Genomic DNA, 21,041 nt, shown 5'->3' on the forward strand with positions numbered 1-21,041 from the left:
AGAAATATTGTTTTCTTTTCCAAACCCTTCGAGAGGGGAGCGCGTTTCGTTTCTGAAGTCGCAAGAAGTCCTTTCCCGCCCTTCGGGAAAGGCGCTGGGTCGGTAGTTTTCTCAGTGCTTTGTCACTCGTGCTCTGATTGTCCCTGTCGTGAGCGACGCCCCCCGCGCATCTTCAGCCCTTCTCAAGCACTTCTCGTTTTATTCCTGAGATAAATGTTGTATTTCTAGAGAGAGCAGGGGGTAGGGCAGTGGCAAGGGTAATTTTTGCGACTCCCGTTTATCGAAAGAGGTGTGCTTTCTGCTGGTGTCTTCTCTGGGACACACTCGTGGCATCATTGATGGTTCTGGGTATCCTGTCTGAATGATTAGAGAAACCCATTTAGATAAATTTTGTCCGTTTGTGTTTAGGCTCCGGGAAATATTGGCTGAACTGAGCACAGAGGAAGTGTTTTCCAAGGAGTAATAGTGATTAAAAATTTGACGTCGAGTACAGAATTATTATTATATGAAGACTCTTCTCCATCCGTCATGTTCAGTGGGTTTTTTTTTGTGAACCTATCTGGAAAACGGAGTTTCTCCCTGCCTGTAAATTCAGTTGCACAACCCCTTGCCCTCCTACTCAATAGACCTGTAATTGGTGCCTGAAAAATGCCGATTTCCAAAAGTATCTCTGACTTTCCGTCGCCTTTCAATTTTTTTTTTTATATAAAACGGCCTGCAGTATATAACTTGGAGAGCTTGCTGTTCCATTGAAGCCTTGGAAATGATGTTTTTTTGGTTTTCCAATGCTATAAATGAGCAGCTGTGCCTTTAAGAAGCGCTTGGACTGAGTTGAATGCAGCCTTCACGTCAACTTAGAAACAAGGAGCCAGGGAGAATTGCTTAGAGGAAATATTTCTTTTGAAAAGCCTAAAACTGCAAGACTCTTGCTTTTCTGTTAACTGCGGATACGCTTTACCTTAGGAAATCTTCCTTCCTCTGTGTCAGGAACTTGGACTCTGCAGCAAAATCTGACCAATCAAGTGCTTCGACACACCATTTTCTTTCCCTTGTTTTTCTCGCTTTCAGCCATTTTCTGTTACTTAACCTCGGAGGGGTAAAAAGGAGGGGGGAAGGTATCGGGAATAGTACTCTGGGAATTAAGATAGTCTATGTGATTTGTGCCCCCCGTCCCCCCCCCAGTTGTTCGTTGACATAGGATTTGTATTTTTCAGAACAGATTTTATTTGTTCTTTGATGTAGGATTTGGGGTGTTTTTCAGAACAGATTTTTTTGTAGTGGATGATTATCAGTGTGATAGCAGTGATACCAGTGTCTTAGTGAAAGCAAACTAATTTGCTGTTACTGTCTGTGATATCGACAGATCTATTTGTTTATCTAAACCTGTTTATGAGAAATTGATTAATAATTAAATCAAGTATAATAGCTGTTTTTAACATTTCATGTAGTGGATATTTAATATCCTATATAAGCCAAGGGTCAGAATACTTACATTTCAGCAGAACTTTAGGTCAAAAATGATGCTTTTCTGCATGATCAAGAAATAAATTATTTTTGAGGAGTGAGAAAGGGAAACAGTTTTTATCAGTCTTAATTTCTATCATTTTTTTCTAGTCTTTTGAAGACCTTGGACTGTTTTCATAAGTATAGTATTACTTGGACTCATTCTGAGAGTTGCATGCTTGAATTGTAAAAGCACTAACTCCATCAGCTGAGAAGGAAAGATGTGTAAGGCTTTATTGCAGGAAGGGTGAACTCATATGAATCCTAAATTACAATGCCTGAGTCTAAAGTAGTTTTGGGGTATAATACATCATGAAAGGGCACTAATAATAACCTATCATAGCTTGTCCTAGTGGACCAGGCTAGCAACTAGGAAGGACTTACTGTGTAGATTTTGAAATCTGTAACAGCTACAGATGGTTGTAGTAGTGGTATGGGGAACAGTAGTAGACTGTAGCTTATACAGTCAGTGGGCTTTGCTCTTCCCTCCTTACACAAGTGATAAATCCTATCTGGAATCCTATCAATTTGCATGTGGTGTTGAATCACTTAACTATAAAAGAGCAACAACAAAAATCCCAAATCAGATGTAGGCTGGGGGAAAAAATCCTTTCATAAGGTATGAATATGAGCTGATATAAAGAATATTTAATTAAGTTGGGGTTTCTGAGCAACGATAAACTACTTAAGGAATTGAAAGACAAGTTGCACTTGCTACAAAATTCAGAGAAACTGATTATCAGTTAAGTCTGGTGCAGAATAGATCCTGGAAGGTATTTGCTAAAACAAAACCCAAACACAAATTTTGAAATGAAACTGAATTTGCCACAGACAGTTTATTTGATGTAACATTTCTTTAGTCTAAGACACACACAGGTGACTTAGTGCAAGATTTCCTAACTCAAAGTGAGAGTAAAAGCAAAGGTTCCTCTGGTACCAGCAAGGTCCAGCAACATTTCTGTGCTTCTTGCGGGAGATCCTGAGCTAATGAATGCTGCCAGATAGAAGCTGGCTGTGAGCAAGACGGGTGTGCTGACTGGCTTGCAAACTGCTGGTGCTTTGCCCTGTGTGGCTGTTGGCAATCATGTAAGGTGCTTTTGCAGGTGATTTTAGATGCTCAGTAAGATATTTAGCTAAGACTTCCTGCCTGTTTAGCCATCCTCCATGTGTGATCTGGCTCAAGTCACTGCTTGGAAGAATGTACTTTTCTCCCAGTCCAATGGGTAAGATAGAGCATAACCACTGAGCTCCTGGTGAAATACTTCCTTTAATCAGAAATCTATAAAAGAAGGTCTGATGAAAGCATCTTTGTAGAACAAAAATATTTGAATCAGCCCTCTTAACACTTATTAGTTTCTGAAAAACTCTAAACAGATATATCCATATGAAAGAGGTGAGCGAGGTTTTCATTTGAATTAACTATTGTGATGTAAAAACTTTGTAAAGGTGATATAGTGGTTTCCATGCAAGCCAGTATGTAAAGATAAATCCTAAACGTCCTACTACATTCTTTTCACTTGCAAATACCTCTTCAGGGCTGTTTCACAAGTGAATCACCTGTTGATTACAGTCTTCAGAAATCACAAACAGTGAAGTCTGAGCTCAGCCAGCTTCAGCTCCCCTACCAGCCTGGGTAGTACTGCCTTGCTGCATCTTTTCTTCTCTCTTCTCTCCCACTTTCAAGTCATGTTGTATCTTCAGCTGGGTATAAGCATCTTTCAGATTGTAGATGTACAAACATCATTGTCACAACACTATGAATATTTGCTAAGTTTTCATATTATATATATGAAAGTACTGTTTGTCAGCTAGTATTGTTATGGATTTATGTATGCTGGCCACTATAATAGGGTCTGACCCTAGGACCCTGCTGGTTAATGTAAAAGTGAAGGTTTCCAATTCCTCTTTTATTAGTTCTCAGGTTACAGCTCAAGTTGGGTGCTTCTGGAGAGGGACTCCTACACCAGATGGTGCCCCCAATTATACCTGTACCATGCAGCACTTGATCCCCAAGTCCAATCACTTAATTCTGGTCGGTGCCCTCTTGATTATTTTTTTTAATTAGCTTTCACTGTTGCTGGGCTGTCCACCTTCTGAAGCTGATGTAACGGCCATAGAGGCCTTATGAAACAAGGCACTTTTGGTATGAACAACGCATGCCTTGCCAACGACTGTGCCCTTGAAAAACTAAAAGACTGATAAAAGGGGAATATGTAAGCCTCGTTAATCACCAACCTTCGAAGAAGAAACTAAGATGAGGAACTTCAAGGACTGATAAAGGAAACATCTTGTTATAAGGGAGACTGCTGAGCTGGGAGGATTTGGCACTACATGAAGCCAACAAGATGTACAGAAACTAGGGGGAAGGTAAAGACGGCAGGGGGAGATCATGACCACCGACTCAATTAAAGACCAAAGAAAGCTACCCCCCCACTTCCTGCAAGCATGTGCAGAATATTAAAGTAGAACTGTAGCTTTAAGTTGAAATAAGAGAAATGTAGACCAATAGAAAACTGCTTTGTGTAATTACTTATGCACATGTATAACTAGACTGTATAAATATTGTACCTGCATGACCAAACTTTGTGCTAGCTTTGTGGAATGACCACCTAGCACCCATCTCTGTGCAGACATGAAATAAAAATACTTCTGCCCTGTGTGTATATTGGCATCTTGTGCACTGGGTGAATGACCTCACACTTGTGAGGTAAAAAAGTTACCTCATTCTCTTGGAATTGTTTCCTTGGTCCTTATCTTCTTCACTCCTCTTGCATCTGCTGGATTCAGCTAGTTCGGTGTTAGCAGCATTAGCTTTATCAAAAAGTTTGCTCTTGGTCAGCTCTTGCAGCCTAAGGCTTCAACTACTTTAGCTACTAGTGCTAAAGGAGATTATTCAGAGAGAAGAACAAAGTTAATCAAATTTCTTCCAGAACACTATGAAGCAATAGGGAAGCTCTATTATCAGCAAAGATGTTACTGAAGTAAAAATTAATAGTAATGAAAATGCAACCTACTCAAGGAAGGTAATATGTAAACCAAATTGGATTAAAAACAGCTGGTAGATGAAAACTGTAAGTTCAATTTGATACCTTGGCTTTGAGAGACAAATTCTTCCAACTATAAAACAGTGGCGTTATATCTAAAATTGAGTCCAACATGCATTTCCACGCCTTTCAAAAAGTTAGGAAAATATAACACAGTATAAACCACAAAGAACTGTAGCAGGTACTGCTTGCCAGCACATAAAGTTCTTTGTAATGTGAAAGTCCAGGACAGGAGATGTTTCTAGCCATTTTAATCTCCTTTATCCAGGGACAGTTATTGCTTATAGGAGAGCACTGTCCCTAAGCATCCAGGTTGCAGTCTGTGTGAAAACTCTCACCTCCTGCTGTAGAAGTGTCCTAATGTCCTAGGTGACAGTACAGAGCTGCAGCATCCACCAGCGTTACAAAGGACACCTTCCTGACTTTTGGTTAACACTTCACTGTTCTGTAACTGCTAAACCCTGAAGCCTTAACCTCTCAGAAAACAGTGGTGGCCTTTAGCACTCTGGTGAGTACTCATACAACATTAATAACTGAAATAGCGAGATGTGAAAAAATTCACATTTGTCCAGAAATGTAAAAAAACCCATCTATTCTCAGAACTCTGGAAATAAGTAGTATATGCAAGCACTAGAAAGAAGAGTGGAAGAATAGGTGTAAGTATGGAGGGTGTCAATTGCACCTAGACAGTAGGTAATCAAGATTCTGAAATATCTACCTGCAGTTTGTCTGGGACACCCGGGCTGTGAAAACAAAGCACAGTATAAAACAAGGGACAGAATAAACTAAAGCAGTTGAGAGAAGATGAGAGGAAGATAACGATCAGTCCTGGACCAATAAAGCATTCAGCTATGGAGACAACAGTTGGTGAGTAAATTCTAAAGTTCACAGAAGTGTTAGAGCTGGAGAGACAGAAGAATAGAATTGCTATTAGCTTCTAAACTGCACAAGAGGCTATTCAAAGACGAGCACATTGTAGCCAACACCTCCCCCTCCTTGGAGACCTGCTGAGGGCTCATAGCAAGCATTCCTTGTCCTGCCTGTCCCTGCAAGCGATACTGGCCTGCCCACTTGGAAACTTACCTGGTGTTTTGAGTATTTGTGTGTTTTTAGGATGCGTGAGTGAAATCACTTTTGCTTTAAAGTAAAAATGCCTTCCCTTCTTGGTGTATTCTTGCACTGAGCTTTGCTGCAGCACATCAGGGTTTAGGTGGTGTGGGTTTTTTTTTTTTTTTTTTTTCTCTTACTTTCCTTTTTCTTAACATCAGTTAATAGTTAATCATAGAGAAAGAACCATTTGTGTTATCCAGCTTTCAGGCAGTGGTAGCGTATGGCTTCAGTTCCACAACTGATTCCTTGTCTTGCAGTTTTTTACGCCCAAGCACTGGGACAAGTTGCTAGCACAGGACTGGGAAGATGCTAAAGAAAATGTATTACTGGGCTTGATCACCCCATCTTTATACATGAGCAAAGACTGTACTATCCGGGGCTGTGCGTCCTGTTCTGAAGCCACTGATGCACATGTGGAGATTAAATATGGTCAAGATATTAAAGTTGCTCAAATCTGCTGTGTATCCTTTTCACTGCTATTTGCCCTTTATCTGGACCAATTGTTATACCCCTCTGAAGATCTTCCAACATTTACTTGCATGTCTGTCCCATATCATGAATATTTGAGATAGTTATGAGCATCTTCCCCTTCTCTGCACCTCCATTTTTGTGTGTTATCCTAAGCACACCACTCTTATCCATCAGGGATGCATCTGTAAAGCTATACAAAATGCTGGCCTGTAATAGCTTCAATCTGTGAGGCCATTAAGATGGAGGAATTTTTTTCAGAGGATACTTGAGATAATTTTCTGTAAGTGTTCAGTATGGTCCCATGGATTTTTAGCACAGTATGCCAGTGTTGTGATGTAAATGTGGATGCATGGTATAAGAATCACAATGGAAAGGGGAAGGATGGTTTCTGTGACACAGCCTTTCAGGAACAGTCAAAAATCAAATGCAAAACTTTCCATGTGTTTCAGATGTCAATTCAATGAGCTGAGCTCTGAACATTTTCGGAATTAATTCAGGCTACTGATAGTCCATGAAAAGCAGGTAAGATCCCCACTTTACCAATGCAATGATAAGTAAAGTATATAATAACCCTTTACTAACCCTTTAATAACCCTTTACTAACGCTTTAATAACCCTAAAGTATATAATAACCCTTTCTCCTCCTTGAGATATCTTCCCATAACTCTTTCATTTATCCATCGATCCTATGGACATCTTTACTTAACATTCTGATTTGGGTTTTGCAGTTGCTAATTGCTTTTGCTTTGTAAATATAAGAGGCTTATCTGAGTGGAGGCTGACACACACATGCTAATGGATCCAACAATTGTAGAAGATTCTAGTTTAAATGTAGGAGTCAAATAGAAAGCTGACTGGTGGTGTTTATAAGAAAGTGACTAATAAGAAAAGCCAAGAGGGCCTCATATCAAGGGAAAAAAAAAAAAAAAGGGCTCTGACATTCCCTAAATACTGTAGTTACAATTCCAAAACAGGAGGTTGTCTGAATTATAAAATAGATTCCATCAATAGATTTACACAATTTCGTAAAAGATGGCTGAATAGTTTTGAACAAGGTTATGTCTGGTGAGGAGGGAAATAGAGAAAGATCTAAAAGATAACATCAGACATTTAAAGAAAAAACCCTGCTGCCTTATGTTTCTGTGTTTGGAAAAAATAGTATATAGAAAAAGACTTATATAAATATATATATCTTCTCAAAGGATAGTAATTTCCTTTTTGCACATGTATCTAGTACACTTTGTAGGGGATGAGGGAGGGGTGGTAAAGGGAAAGAACTAGGTAAATTTCTTGCCTTAAAAATGTGTGCGCCATTTTGATTAATAAATAAGAAAGATGCAAGGGAGTGGGGGGGTTGCTACTGAAACACATTTTTTTTTCTCTGTTTTCCAAAGAAGCTACATAAAATTATGATGTGAAGATCTTTATAGTGATATGAGTTCTGAGAATATGAAGACTAAATGCATATTAAAACAGAAACCACACCAAGAGAAAATCCTTGAAAACTTCTTCAGTAAATTCTGACTTTCACAGTTCTCGAAGACTTATTTCTGTTCATTTCAATATTTCTCTATTATATGAAAAAACTTACTTATTATTGCCATAATCAGTAGAAATTTGAGAAAAATCTGTGCTGTTAAAAGAAAAAGAAAACAAAACAAACCACCAAGTACCCCCAAACACTTTTTATTTTCTTTTAAAATTGTGTTTAATCTCAGGGTAAGTTAGTTTATTATTATCCGTTTCAGGGAGTGAAGTTTATTACTTTGAGCAAGTCTGCCTTAAGCCAGGAAAGTTAGTATTAATAGAATACTGATTTCTATTTTGTTGTAAATCGTTAAAAGTACATGTAGCATTCATATTCTAATTAGCACATGTTTAGCAAGGAGATAACCCGAGGATTAGTGTGAGACTATTGGAATAGTCTTTCGTTTCCCTTAAAGTGCTGAGCAAGAACGGGTCTCTTGCTTCCCCAGCAGGAAGCATTCCCAGAACATGACGTTGCGACTTGTGCTGCTTCCTTGTGGTCTGTTCTCTTCGAATTCTTTAGGCTCTCAGCTTTTCTTAAAATGGTCAAATGTATGCTCGATAGGTAAAGGTATGTGTTTCTGTGTGCATGTGCGGCGAGAAAAAAAAAAATCAAAACCACAAAACTAATCACGTTTTAATCCGCACGAAGGAAATACTACGTTACATTTAAAAAAGGAAAAAAACTCTTCTTATCACGAGGCTTGAGGATTTCCTTCCTCTCCACTTTTAAGCAACACGTAGAAGGACTTAGTAAAAGAAAGAAGCTGTACGACGAAGGGGACAAGGCTGGCGGGGATTATTTAAATATACTCGAGGAAGGTATCTATGCAGGCAAATACTAATAACTAAAAAATTAAAAAGCAGCACATGAAGCTTCCAAAGCATAAGCGGAGCCGGGCTGGGCGGGCGGGCGGGGATCAGCGGCGGGGCGGGGCGGTAGCGACCAGAGCGGCCCCGGATTGGTCGGATTTTGCCGCAGACCCGCGGGCAGCGGGGAGGGACGGGCCGGGGCCGGGGCCGGGAGCGCCGCAGCCCGAAACGCGGGCCCGGCGCCCCCGCCCCCGCTCCTGCCACCGGCGGAGACCCAGAGCTGCCTCGCAACACTCACCCGCGCAAGGCGGGCAGGGACGGGGCTGACGGGACGGGACGGGACGGGACGGGAAGGGAAAGCAGCAAAAAGACGCGCGGGCTCACAGAGGGCAGGGGCAGCGCGCAGGGCGGCCCGAGTGCGGCAGGCGCGGGGCGGGAGTCCAGCCCCGCTGGCGACAGGCAGAGCCGGCGGACGCGTCCCGGGGGCCAGTGGAGGGGAGAGTGCCTCGGCCGCCGTCTCGCGGGAAGCCCGTGCCGAGCCGCGCGGGGGCCGCCCGGGGGCGGCGGGCGGGCGGGGGAAAGGGCGGAGACTGCGGCCGAGCCCCCGCCTCCCCGCCTCTCGCCGCAGTCCTCAACCAGGTCGGCTCCAGGGCAATATACGGCGGCTCCGCGGCACGGGCGGCGTGCAGTGTGAGGCTGCGGGTGGCGGTGCCATGTCTGGCAGAGGCAAGGGCGGGAAGGGGCTCGGCAAGGGGGGCGCCAAGCGCCACCGCAAGGTGCTGCGCGACAACATCCAGGGCATCACCAAGCCGGCCATCCGCCGCCTGGCTCGGCGCGGCGGTGTGAAGCGCATCTCGGGGCTGATCTACGAGGAGACGCGCGGCGTGCTGAAGGTCTTCCTGGAGAACGTGATCCGCGACGCCGTCACCTACACCGAGCACGCCAAGAGGAAGACGGTGACTGCCATGGACGTGGTCTACGCCCTCAAGCGCCAGGGACGCACCCTCTACGGCTTCGGTGGTTAAAATCGAATCGCACACTTTACACTGTTAAAACACAAAGGCTCTTTTTAGAGCCACCCACAGATTTCACAATGAGAGAGCTGTTTATTACTACAAAAACATCACTATTTCTGTAAAGCGAAAGGTCACAACTCATAAGTCAGGCAATGTTTAATACTGCAGACATAGTTCATAAATCCGCAAAAAAATCCTATATTTGTAATTGCAGCTCTTCTTAGAAAACGTGGGGGCTCTTAAAAGAGCCGTTTGGTTATAGTTTAAAACCGTTTTACTTGGAGCTGGTGTACTTGGTGACAGCCTTGGTGCCCTCGGAGACGGCGTGCTTGGCCAGCTCGCCGGGCAGCAGCAGCCGCACGGCTGTCTGGATCTCCCGCGAGGTGATGGTGGAGCGCTTGTTGTAGTGCGCCAGGCGCGAGGCCTCGCCGGCGATGCGCTCGAAGATGTCGTTGACGAAGGAGTTCATGATGCTCATGGCCTTGGACGAGATGCCTGTGTCGGGGTGCACCTGCTTCAGCACCTTGTACACGTAGATGGAGTAGCTTTCCTTCCTTGTTCTCTTTCGCTTCTTGTCGCCCTTCTTCTGCGTCTTGGTGACGGCTTTCTTGGAGCCCTTCTTCGGTGCTGGAGCAGATTTCGCCAGCTCAGGCATCCTTAAATTTTCCTTCCAAGATCTTCACTGTTCCTCAACAACATAAAAAATGGCGCCTGCCCCCCTATTTATAAGGGTGTTATGCAAATTAGAGGATTGTAATCGTTCCATTCCTATTGGAGTACAAAATATCAACGCAATTACAGGCACTTCCGTCCTGTAACCGTCACAGCTTAGGCGCTGCACCTACACAATCGTTGTGATTTGCAGTTAAGGTGTATCGAAAAGAAATGTACTTTCGAAAAAAAAAAAAAAAGTATCGAAATACGTAATAAAAGTTAATGTAACTGTTTAAAACGTCTTATCTTAGTACACTGCGTGTTTTGCAGTATTTTTTTCAGAATGTTTTAAGAGATTATACTCGTAGCAGCTTTTAAATTTTCAAGCTGTTAGTGACTCAAAAATGCTTTAACGTCAAAGGAGTGCTAAAAACTTTTGAAATTCGAAAATCAGTAATATACAGCTCTCGTTATGAAATGTGTGTGTGGCTCTAAAAAGAGCCTTTGTGTTCTGAAATCGCAACCTAACCCAGGAAACGAGTTTAGCCGCCGAAGCCGTAGAGGGTGCGTCCCTGGCGCTTGAGGGCGTAGACCACGTCCATGGCAGTCACCGTCTTCCTCTTGGCGTGCTCGGTGTAGGTGACGGCGTCGCGGATCACGTTCTCCAGGAAAACCTTCAGCACGCCGCGCGTCTCCTCGTAGATCAGCCCCGAGATGCGCTTCACGCCGCCGCGCCGAGCCAGGCGGCGGATGGCCGGCTTGGTGATGCCCTGGATGTTGTCGCGCAGCACCTTGCGGTGGCGCTTGGCGCCCCCCTTGCCGAGCCCCTTCCCGCCCTTGCCTCTGCCAGACATGGCACCGCCACCCGCAGCCTCACACTGCACGCCGCCCGTGCCGCGGAGCCGCCGTATATTGCCCTGGAGCCGACCTGGTTGAGGACTGCGGCGAGAGGCGGGGAGGCGGGGGCTCGGCCGCAGTCTCCGCCCTTTCCCCCGCCCGCCCGCCGCCCCCGGGCGGCCCCCGCGCGGCTCGGCACGGGCTTCCCGCGAGACGGCGGCCGAGGCACTCTCCCCTCCACTGGCCCCCGGGACGCGTCCGCCGGCTCTGCCTGTCGCCAGCGGGGCTGGACTCCCGCCCCGCGCCTGCCGCACTCGGGCCGCCCTGCGCGCTGCCCCTGCCCTCTGTGAGCCCGCGCGTCTTTTTGCTGCTTTCCCTTCCCGTCCCGTCCCGTCCCGTCCCGTCAGCCCCGTCCCTGCCCGCCTTGCGCGGGTGAGTGTTGCGAGGCAGCTCTGGGTCTCCGCCGGTGGCAGGAGCGGGGGCGGGGGCGCCGGGCCCGCGTTTCGGGCTGCGGCGCTCCCGACCCCGGCCCCGGCCCCGGCCCCGGTCCCGGCCCCGGCCCGTCTCTCCCCGCTGCCCGCGGGTCTGCGGCAAAATCCGACCAATCCGGGGCCGCTCTGGTCGCTACCGCCCCGCCCCGCCGCTGATCCGCGGTTCCGCTCGTGGGGAGCCCTCAGAGGGACGTTTCCTGCCCAGCTCTGTCTTTGTTCCCTTCGGCCGTGGCGGTTCCGCGTTTTTTTTTGTCTGCCCGGATACTTCGCTGTCGACAGCTGCCCTCTTCTCCGTGCTGCCCTGGGGGTCTGGCCTCGAGCGTTTAGTGCTTTCATGTCCGCACGGAGCGACCTGCAGGTCGGTGCGAGAGGGAGCCGGGAGCTCCCTAAGCGGCGGGGAAAATGGTCAGTGAGGGGCTCCGGTGGGAAACGCTTAGACCTGAGGCTTCTGTGAAGGCAACACGGACCGGCTGCTTGGGAGCGGAGGAGGAGCCGTCCGCCTTTCTCTTAAGCCACCCCCAGCCCAGCAGCGCGGTCCCATGGGCAGCGCTGGCCGCAGGGCGCCGGGCTCGCTCCCGGCAGCTGCCGGCCTCTGAAATAAAGTCCTCGCTAACATGCAGCTGGATCCAAGAAGCGAAAGAAAACATTGAAGGCATTACCAAGCATATGTCTGTATGACATCTCAAAAATGAAAAATAGCCAAATATTTTTTATTCAAATGAGCAATCCAGAAATTTTGCTGTGAGTTTCACACTTTTGCTTGCAAACCCCACACATATGCCGCCTACAGTAGGGTTGGACTGTATTTGTAAAGTGGATGAATAAATACTGAAAGAGTTATGAGGTTGTATCTTTAAATTAAATGTGTTAAGATTTTAAATGCTACTTACACACTCAGAATAGAATTGATATGGCTATGGTACTTGCCATATCACTTTTGTTATATTATTAATATTTCGTGCACTTTGAACATGTCTACCTTTAAAAAATGATTGATATCCTTTTATATTTGTACAGTTGTTTATGTAATTTCATTCCTGAACATAATTTACAGAATTTAGGCAATGTCTCCAGAATATTTCTTGGCAGAATATATTCCCTAAATTCAGGGGAAAACATGATTGAGATATTCATTTATTAAGTTACAAGTGTCCAAAAAAGTACAAATCTTTTCTATCATTATAATTATCACTGTGAATTCCATTTTAATTCAAACTGTTATTTTAAACAAATGAAAGTGAAAGAATTGTCACTCAAATATATGTGACATGAGCAGGCAAAACCAGATTTACTTTAGATTATGTTTGCTTTTTGACTGAACAGAATGAACTAAAACTGTTTATAGACTAACTGGAAGGTTTGCCATTAGTGGACCTGCCAGGCTGGTGCCTAACATTACCATTTGGCTCCACAAAGTCTGCTTTTGTCTTTATACCTGAAGATCTGTATCTAGATATGTTTCCTGAGGCATTTATAAACAACCTTCTGAATACTAAAGGAAGCCTAAAGGAATAACACAAAATCTTTTAGTGTGTCAAAATCATCACTTCTTCATAACTCTTAAGTGCAGGGCCAGTATCCTAGTATAACTTTTCCCTCCGGCAGTATAACCACTGAAAGACTTGGAAAATCATCTTCCAAAGTGTCCTGGCAGAAATGGGTGATGCAGAAGCTGAGACCAGTAATTTACAGATTAATTAGCTGCAAACCCTTCTCCCCAAAGTGTGGAGCACTTTTGATATAATTTAATATCATGCCTTCTAGAAGGCTGCCTTGGCTGTACGTTGCTAAAAGTGGCCACAGACATGTTTCCTGAGTGTTTCTGTTAGTGACATAGTCAGTTGCCTCATGGACCAGAAGATTTTCTTAGACAAAAATAATTGAAGCAGAAAGAAAATTTTGCTGCTGAGTATAATCCCTAATGAAGTTGCTTTTACTGTTGATTGGAGACAATAATTATCATTTGGATCAAAGTTTATGATCCAATCCCCAGGTTATAGGTACTACATTTTGCTCATGAGTTTGGACATATAGTACTAGGAGTTAAATGAGAAATGAAACCTCTGCAAAACTCTGCTCCATTAAACAAAAAAAAAATCTGTAGCTTTTCAAGTGTGCTTTAATTAGGACAGTCACCCTAGCTCCTCATTAAACTATAATGAGGAAATTACATTTGTTTTTTGCAGTAAGGCAACATCTCACTATGACTGCACAACAAAGTACATAATTACTAAAAAAATCATCACATCAGTGTATTATATCCAACTGCAAAGTTGCTCTTAATTTTCTGGAGAGCTTATATGGCAATTTAAATCCATATCTGTATTTGCTACAACTATAATAATAATAATAATAATAATAATAATAATAATATGCAAACTAAAGTCATGGAAGATTTTTTAATAGAGTACATTATTCCTAAGATTGCAAACAAAGTAAAGGTGAAAAGGAATAAAAAAGCCTTTCATCTTACTTTTTAACTATGCAATTCTAAGACTTTTGATATATAGATTGACATTATTATTTATCCCTAAACATAACTGTGATCTATAACATTTGAAGAAGCTTGATTGGAATTTGTTTTGCATCACAAGTTCTTTAGAATGTGAAGGTGTATTGGAACCCAGTGATACAGCTCAGGCACCGTATGATACAGATTTCCTCTTTACTACTGTTCGTTGTATATGCAAATGAGAGAAAGCTCATTTATTTAAACTTGTTTTGCTACATTCCTTCATCCAGTGGAATCTGCTTGAAAGCCATGAGTCTTTAATACCAGTAGATTTGCCAGCACTCTTATCATATAATCCATCTGACTTATAAGACATCTACATTTACATTTGAGGCCTCATCAGTGTGATGGCAGCACAGGGTTCACAACTGGTACTAGTGGCTAAGAACAAAAAATAGGGAATGCTAAGAAGTGGACCTAAGTATCATGGAGGGTGAAACCCCAGTTACAGAGGCGAGCAGACTAGTGAGTGAAATAGTTTGGAATGAAATGTTGAAGAAAATAACGAATTTCCAGTCAGATGACAAGAAGAATTTGGAGGGATGTGCTGGACTTACCTCTACACCCAGAGAAGGGCAGGGCTCTCTCCTGTGGTACCAACTCTGATTTCCACATACAGGAGTTTTTTCACAGAGAAATCCTCCTCCTGGACACAGGTACCCCCACCCCCATGGGCTTTCTCTGGAATTCCAGTGCTTTGATCTAGAGATGCATGCTTGTAGCCCAGAAAGCCAACCATATCCTGGGCTGCATAAAAAGCAGCATGGTCAACAGGTCGAGGGAGGTGATTCTTCCCTTCTACTCTGCTCTCATGAGACCCCACCTGGAGTAGTGCATCCAGCTCTGGGGTCCCCACTACTAGGAAGACATGGATCTGTTAGAGCGGGTCCAGAGGAGGGCCACAAAAATGATCAGGGGGCTGGAACACCTCTCCCATGAAGAAAGGCTGAGAGAATTGGGGTTGTTCAGCCTGGGGAAGAACAGGATCTGGGCAGACTTTATTGCAGCCTTTCAATATAGGAAGATGGAGAGAGACTTTTTACCAAGGTCTGTAGTGACAGGACAAGGGACAATGGTTTTAAATGAAAGGAGGGGAGATTTACATTGGATATAAGGAAGAAATTTTTTGCAACAAGGGTGGTAGGACACTGGACCAGGTTGCCCAGAGAAGTTGTGGTGCCCCATCCCTGGAAGTGTGCAAGGCCAGGTTGGATGGGGCTTAGAGCAATTTGATCCAGTGGAAAACGACCCTGCTCACGGCAGGGGGTTGGACTAGATGATCTTTGGTGGTACCTTCCACCCCAAACCATTCTATAATTGCAATCTTCTGACACACACATATGTAGGGATCTGTTCTGGAAACTAAATATAGAAGACTTGTGCATGTTAAAACACAGTTTTTATATCTTTGCAGTTCTTCAAGAAGAGAAGTATGAGTGCTAGGAGATATGTAGCTGCAGCTAAAGAGGATCAATAAAACAGCTTAATGAAAACATTACAGCTCTAAATGTATCCACTTGCAAAGAAACACTTAGGCACAGATATTGTCACTATATCAGAATAGTCTGGTGGTCCAGACAGCTCTCTTCCTTTATGTTTCTCTCCACAAATGATCCCTGATGTCCCACTTCAGCCATGTTACAGTCCTGCATAAAAAGTCTATCTGCTACAGCTTGGGGGTGGGGCAGGGAAGAGAAACGCAGAGGACAGTGTCTTACTATACATGGTATCTTCCTTCCTCCAGGCCCAGAATTATTCCTCCTTCTTCCCAAGGGATGGGGAGGGCAGAGGTGCTGCACAGGTGGGAGCTATGGCCCCAGTGCAGTGTGCTGCAGACTGTCAGGTACAACTTCTGGGAACATCCTAGCAAGAGGAATCAGCTACACAGTCTCTCATAATTTCTAACAGCGCATCTAAAGAGTTTTAACATTGTGCTCTTGGGTGATATTTGTGCTAACAACATAGAAGATTAATTAAAATAATATTGCCTTCTGTTAATTTATGTACCAAGAGAAATGGCTATGCACAGTGAGGGAATTTAAGAGTGACAAGTCTGAAAATCCCACTGAAAACAGTAACATACCAGAGCTGCAAGGAGTTTCTTCTGAATGGAAAGATGCTACATTGTTGCTTTACAGTGCAGGTCTGACTAGTTAAGGATCTAGATCAAAATGAGCCATTTCCCCTAAAGCATTTATCATTTTATTTCTAAATAAAGTTAAGTCACAGGGAAGCTTTACATCTTTTAAAGAAGAAAGGCCTACAAAGTAAGCCTTTCTTCATTCTTAGATGTAATTATATAGGTTTGGGATGGTCTCTTACTTATTTTCATGCTGTATAGCTTTTTCCACTCCCCCCTCAGATCTTTAGCAACCCCCCCCATATTTCACACCATAAGCAGCCTGTAAAGTCATGAAAGTTGAGCAGATTCAACATTAAGAACAAGTGCTTAGCCGATCCTGTTACAAGAAAGACACAAAAGAATCAACAAATCATTACTGATATAATTAGTGTTATTTCATTAAAAAGTATGAGGAGTTAGAAAGCAAATGTATCACCCCTCTCAGGAAGGAACCAAAAGTTTTAAGACATTGCCACAGAGAATTATTTTAGCTCCCTAACAAATCCAGCATATAAGAAACACTTAGCACCAAAACATTTGTAAAGAAAGCAACACAACTCTTTTCTGACTGTGTGGGTGGCTCTGAAAAGAGCCTTTGGGTTACAATGTTATGTGGTGAAAAGTCCGAGCAGCTTTGCTCGCTGAGCTTATTTGCTTTTAGCCTTATGGCTCTCAGTCTTCTTGGGCAGCAGCACGGCCTGGATGTTGGGCAGCACCCCACCCTGCGCGATGGTCACCTTGCCCAGCAGCTTGTTGAGCTCCTCGTCGTTGCGGATGGCCAGCTGCAGGTGGCGGGGGATGATGCGCGTCTTCTTGTTGTCGCGGGCCGCGTTGCCCGCCAGCTCCAGGATCTCGGCCGTCAGGTACTCCAGCACGGCCGCCATGTAGACGGGCGCTCCAGCCCCCACCCGCTCTGCGTAGTTGCCTTTCCGGAGGAGCCGGTGCACGCGGCCCACGGGGAACTGCAGCCCGGCCCGCGACGAGCGCGACTTGGCTTTGGCTCGGACTTTGCCTCCCTGCTTCCCGCGGCCCGACATACTTTAGACGCTGAAAAAAAAAACAACCTCCCCGCCCAAAACGAGACCCAGAAAATCATACTGACGCAACGGCTCTTCCCGTTTTATCCCTTCCCTGGGCGGGATTAGCTCATGGTGATTGGCTGGAAGCAATCATTGCTTATGCAACCAATGAGAAGACGGATCGTGTTGTGACCAATCAGAGACAAAGATACAGCCCTGTGCAGGAAGGGCCAATCGAATTGTAAGAGTTCGAGGTCTGCTATTTGCATAACAGCCCTATAAATAGAGGGCGCTGCGGCCATCTTAGCTGCTGTTCTTCTTCTGAAGGCGAGGAGAAGTGCTGTTAAAATGCCTGAGCCGGCCAAGTCTGCCCCCGCGCCCAAGAAGGGCTCTAAGAAGGCGGTGACCAAGACGCAGAAGAAGGGCGACAAGAAGCGCAAGAAGAGCCGCAAGGAGAGCTACTCTATCTACGTGTACAAGGTGCTGAAGCAGGTGCACCCCGACACGGGCATCTCGTCCAAGGCCATGGGCATCATGAACTCCTTCGTCAACGACATCTTCGAGCGCATCGCCGGCGAGGCCTCGCGCCTGGCGCACTACAACAAGCGCTCCACCATCACCTCGCGGGAGATCCAGACGGCTGTGCGGCTCCTGCTGCCCGGCGAGCTGGCCAAGCACGCCGTCTCCGAGGGCACCAAGGCTGTCACCAAGTACACCAGCTCCAAGTAAATCTCTGTTTGAAAAACCGTTTAACCCAAAGGCTCTTTTAAGAGCCACCCACGTACTCCCTGAAAGAGCTTTAACACGGTAGTGTCTCAAGTCTTTCTAGGTGTGAAAATGTACTTACGAAATGGTAAACAGAATTTGAAATAAATCTGTTGTTAATCAGTTATCGGAGCATGCAATGATTAAAGATCTGTCTCTGAAATCCTCGGTTAATATTTTACATCGTCAAGCAAATTCAGATGTGTTAACTACTACTTCATTAGTGTTAACATTCAAATACTCGCTTTTCTAATAAATGTAAGCAGTATTGTGAAGCTTTTTTTAGCAGAGATGAGACGCGGTACATTATATTATGCATTCCGTCATAAATAAGAAATTCACGTAGCTTTCAACAGGTACATTAACACACCCGCCCCAAAAATGAGGATGAGAGTAACATAAAGAGACCCTGATCACTTTTTTAGCGTAGCTGTCCCCGGTAGTCGAAGCTTAAAAAGTTTCCCTTCTGCATGAGAATATAGGAAGCAGCCTTGTCGATCGAAAGACAAGGACAAGAAGACTAGGAGAAGCGACGACACCTCTAAGGCGGGGTAGACGCTTTGGGAGGACGAGCTGCCCGGGAAAGCGTGGACCCGGGATCACCGGCAAGCGTGGAGGCAGCGCGGGCAGCGCGCCCTGTGGCGGCGGCAGCGCGGGATTTTCGAAATGTTCCAATCGCCCAATGAGAGGCCGCGGCTTCTTCCGTCAGCCAATCACGACCGGCCACAAGCTGATCTCCCGGAGCCACCGGTGCTGCGGGCAGCTCCTGCGGGGCGCAGAAGCCTCGTCGGCAGAGCGCCCTGCCCGCAGCGGCTCAGGCTTGCTCCCCGGCAGAGCTCCTGCCGCTCCGGCTGCACCGCCACCAGGCCGGCAGGGTGCGGAAGAGGACCGCTGGTAGTTCTACCCGCCTCCCGCCCCGGCAATCTCCTTCTCAAAAAGCAGCAGGTCGGTGAAGTCACGCAGAAATTAAGACCTGCCCCACGACAGCGCTGCCAAGCGGAAAGATCATTGCCAAGGAAGCGGAGGAGCCGTGCTGATGGTTCCCAGCTACGGTCACTAAGAGGTGTGGCAATCGCACCCAGGCTGTTAGGACCCGCGCTGGTTAAAGCACCGAAAGAAACCTCCGCGCCCCAGAGCGATACCCGCCCTAAGCGGTCCCTTTAACACATACACTCTCTTGCAGTGTTCAAAAAAGCCAGCCTTTAGAAAGCGCTTTCGCAGGGAATGTAAACTTTATTTTTCCAAGTCTTAGTGTAACCACGGCCAGAAGTTTAGCGTCCCATCCACTTCACAGATGAACGTCCCACAGGGAGAGTGGGGTGTGGTTAGCTCTGCTGCAGGCGCGGAGCTCGGTGGCGGAGTCTATCAGCCCTTTTTCGGACAATAGTGGGTGGCTCTTAAAAGAGCCGTTGGGTTTAAGTATTTCCACTTCAACACTTCACTTCTTGGGCGCCGCCTTCTTTGCCTTAGCTGCTTTGGGCTTGGCCGCCTTGGGCTTGGCTGCTTTGGGCTTCACCGCCTTCGCCTTGGCCGGGCTCTTCGCTGCTGCCGCCGCCTTTTTGGGCTTGGCAGCCTTAGTCGCCTTCTTGGGGCTCTTGGCCGCTTTCTTGGCCGCGGTGGCCGCCGGCTTCTTGGCTTTCTTGGGGCTCTTCTTCACCGCCGCCGCCTTCTTGGGCTTCTTGGCGGCGCTGGCGGGCTTCTTGGCCGCCGGCTTCTTGGGCTTGGCTGCGGCCGCCCGCTTCTTGGGGGCTTTTTCCTTCACTTCTCCCGGTTTCTTGCTGAGGCGGAAAGAGCCGGAGGCGCCGGTGCCCTTGGTCTGCACCAGCGTGCCCTTGCTGACGAGGCTCTTGAGCCCCAGCTTGATGCGGCTGTTGTTCTTCTCCACATCGTAGCCGCCGGCGGCCAGCGCCTTCTTGAGCGCGGCAAGGGAGAGCCCCTTGCGCTCCTTGGAGGCGGACACGGCCTTGGTGATCAGCTCGGTGACGCTGGGGCCCGCCGGCTTGCGGGCTTTGGAGCCGCCCGCCGCCTTCTTCGGCTTCTTGGCGGCGGCCTTGGCGGCGGGGGCCGCGACAGCGGGAGCGGCAGCGGGAGCGGTCTCCGACATCGCTGCAGAGACTTCTTCCTAATCAAAAGAAAGTAATTGGGCTACAGTAACCCCGATGCCTGAATTTATAGCGAAGCGGTGATCTGTGATTGGTGCTTTGCAGAGCCCGCCTAACTGTTAGCCAGGAAGAGCTTTCGTCCTCCGAGTCTGTGTTTCTTCGGAGTTATAAATTCATATTTTTTGTAAACTACGTGCCACGAAATCACCCCAGTTTCTTCGGGGAGGGAAGAGAAGACGGTGGACTTTCATTCGGGGGAGTTTCTTGCTGTTGGGACCCCAGATGAGAGAGAAAAGATGTGTTTAACCCCGCGTTGTGAAGCCAGAGAGACCCCGGGAACGGCAAACTTTTGTTTTTCCTTCTAAATTAAAATAAAACCCGTAGATAAAAAGTCTCCCCCGTAATGCAAACTTATTCTTTAGGGGGTTTTCTCCAGATTAGGATAGAAACAGAGGGGAGAGCTTCAGTATTTTTGTCGTAAATTGATTTCAAAGAGAAGGAAGTAACACAATTTCATGGCTGAGCTTTGAATATGGATACAGATTCGGCTCCCTTAACCATATCTTTAACTATTAAGGATACAGTATTTCTACAGAATTTCGTGTTTTGGGAAAATAAGAGACCTTCAGAGGAGTATATATACTGTTGAAAAGTGTCTGGAACTTACCAGGGCTCTGCATTTTTTGTGGTGTTCTGTAGGTGAATAGCAAGATTTTGATATTTTTACAAATAGTTTCTGTTTATAAAATGAACCTGTCAATGCCTAGTTAATGCATATAAATTCCGAATAAACTGCTAGTTCAACGTTTTCTCAGTTACAGTAGTGTATACTTTCATTCTTTAAGACTTGCAGAAGTCAGGAGCAGACTTGTAGGGGAAAAATGTCAAACAGGTATAGATACACTAATATGTATCAGATGCTACTTAAACATTAATGGAGCCAGCTGAAGGCGCGGTTCTCCCCAAATAAATTAAATAATGTGGAAATCTGGCCTGTGTGAACAGAATGCTTCAGCCTCAATACTACCTATAAATATTTGGACACAGATTGTTGG

General features: G+C 45.8%; 6 protein-coding genes across 6 annotated transcripts; 2 read left to right on the plus strand and 4 right to left on the minus strand.

Moving 5' to 3' along the window:
• Nucleotides 1-9,143: 9,143 nt before the first annotated feature.
• On the plus strand, nt 9,144-9,638 carry LOC140654117 (histone H4). Its single transcript, XM_072867137.1, has one exon. It carries the CDS (start codon nt 9,182-9,184, stop codon nt 9,491-9,493), a length of 312 nt encoding a protein of 103 aa, XP_072723238.1. The 5' UTR covers nt 9,144-9,181; the 3' UTR covers nt 9,494-9,638.
• LOC140654103 (histone H2B 7-like) lies at nt 9,555-10,139 on the minus strand. Its single transcript, XM_072867113.1, has one exon. The coding sequence runs from the start codon at nt 10,137-10,139 to the stop codon at nt 9,759-9,761; it is 381 nt and encodes a 126-aa protein (XP_072723214.1). The 3' UTR covers nt 9,555-9,758.
• A 539-nt stretch (nt 10,140-10,678) lies between these two features.
• On the minus strand, nt 10,679-11,023 carry LOC140654110 (histone H4). Its single transcript, XM_072867127.1, has one exon. It carries the CDS (start codon nt 10,990-10,992, stop codon nt 10,681-10,683), a length of 312 nt encoding a protein of 103 aa, XP_072723228.1. The 5' UTR covers nt 10,993-11,023; the 3' UTR covers nt 10,679-10,680.
• Nucleotides 11,024-16,468: 5,445 nt separating this feature from the next.
• On the minus strand, nt 16,469-17,319 carry LOC140654133 (histone H2A.J). Its single transcript, XM_072867162.1, has one exon. The coding sequence runs from the start codon at nt 17,135-17,137 to the stop codon at nt 16,748-16,750; it is 390 nt and encodes a 129-aa protein (XP_072723263.1). The 5' UTR covers nt 17,138-17,319; the 3' UTR covers nt 16,469-16,747.
• A 98-nt stretch (nt 17,320-17,417) lies between these two features.
• Nucleotides 17,418-18,082, plus strand: LOC140654140 (histone H2B 1/2/3/4/6). The gene has a single exon (XM_072867174.1). It carries the CDS (start codon nt 17,468-17,470, stop codon nt 17,846-17,848), a length of 381 nt encoding a protein of 126 aa, XP_072723275.1. The 5' UTR covers nt 17,418-17,467; the 3' UTR covers nt 17,849-18,082.
• Nucleotides 18,083-19,097: 1,015 nt separating this feature from the next.
• Nucleotides 19,098-20,023, minus strand: LOC140654124 (histone H1.01-like). Its single transcript, XM_072867150.1, has one exon. The coding sequence runs from the start codon at nt 19,986-19,988 to the stop codon at nt 19,323-19,325; it is 666 nt and encodes a 221-aa protein (XP_072723251.1). The 5' UTR covers nt 19,989-20,023; the 3' UTR covers nt 19,098-19,322.
• Nucleotides 20,024-21,041: the final 1,018 nt, after the last annotated feature.

This window comes from Ciconia boyciana, chromosome 1 (assembly GCF_034638445.1).
Source record: "Ciconia boyciana chromosome 1, ASM3463844v1, whole genome shotgun sequence".
Lineage (NCBI taxonomy): Eukaryota > Metazoa > Chordata > Aves > Ciconiiformes > Ciconiidae > Ciconia > Ciconia boyciana.

Coding starts and splice junctions, on each gene's coding strand:
- LOC140654117 (XM_072867137.1), top strand. CDS start 9,182: ATGTCTGGCAGAGGCAAGGGCGGGAAGGGGCTCGGCAAGGGGGGCGCC.
- LOC140654103 (XM_072867113.1), bottom strand. CDS start 10,139: ATGCCTGAGCTGGCGAAATCTGCTCCAGCACCGAAGAAGGGCTCCAAG.
- LOC140654110 (XM_072867127.1), bottom strand. CDS start 10,992: ATGTCTGGCAGAGGCAAGGGCGGGAAGGGGCTCGGCAAGGGGGGCGCC.
- LOC140654133 (XM_072867162.1), bottom strand. CDS start 17,137: ATGTCGGGCCGCGGGAAGCAGGGAGGCAAAGTCCGAGCCAAAGCCAAG.
- LOC140654140 (XM_072867174.1), top strand. CDS start 17,468: ATGCCTGAGCCGGCCAAGTCTGCCCCCGCGCCCAAGAAGGGCTCTAAG.
- LOC140654124 (XM_072867150.1), bottom strand. CDS start 19,988: ATGTCGGAGACCGCTCCCGCTGCCGCTCCCGCTGTCGCGGCCCCCGCC.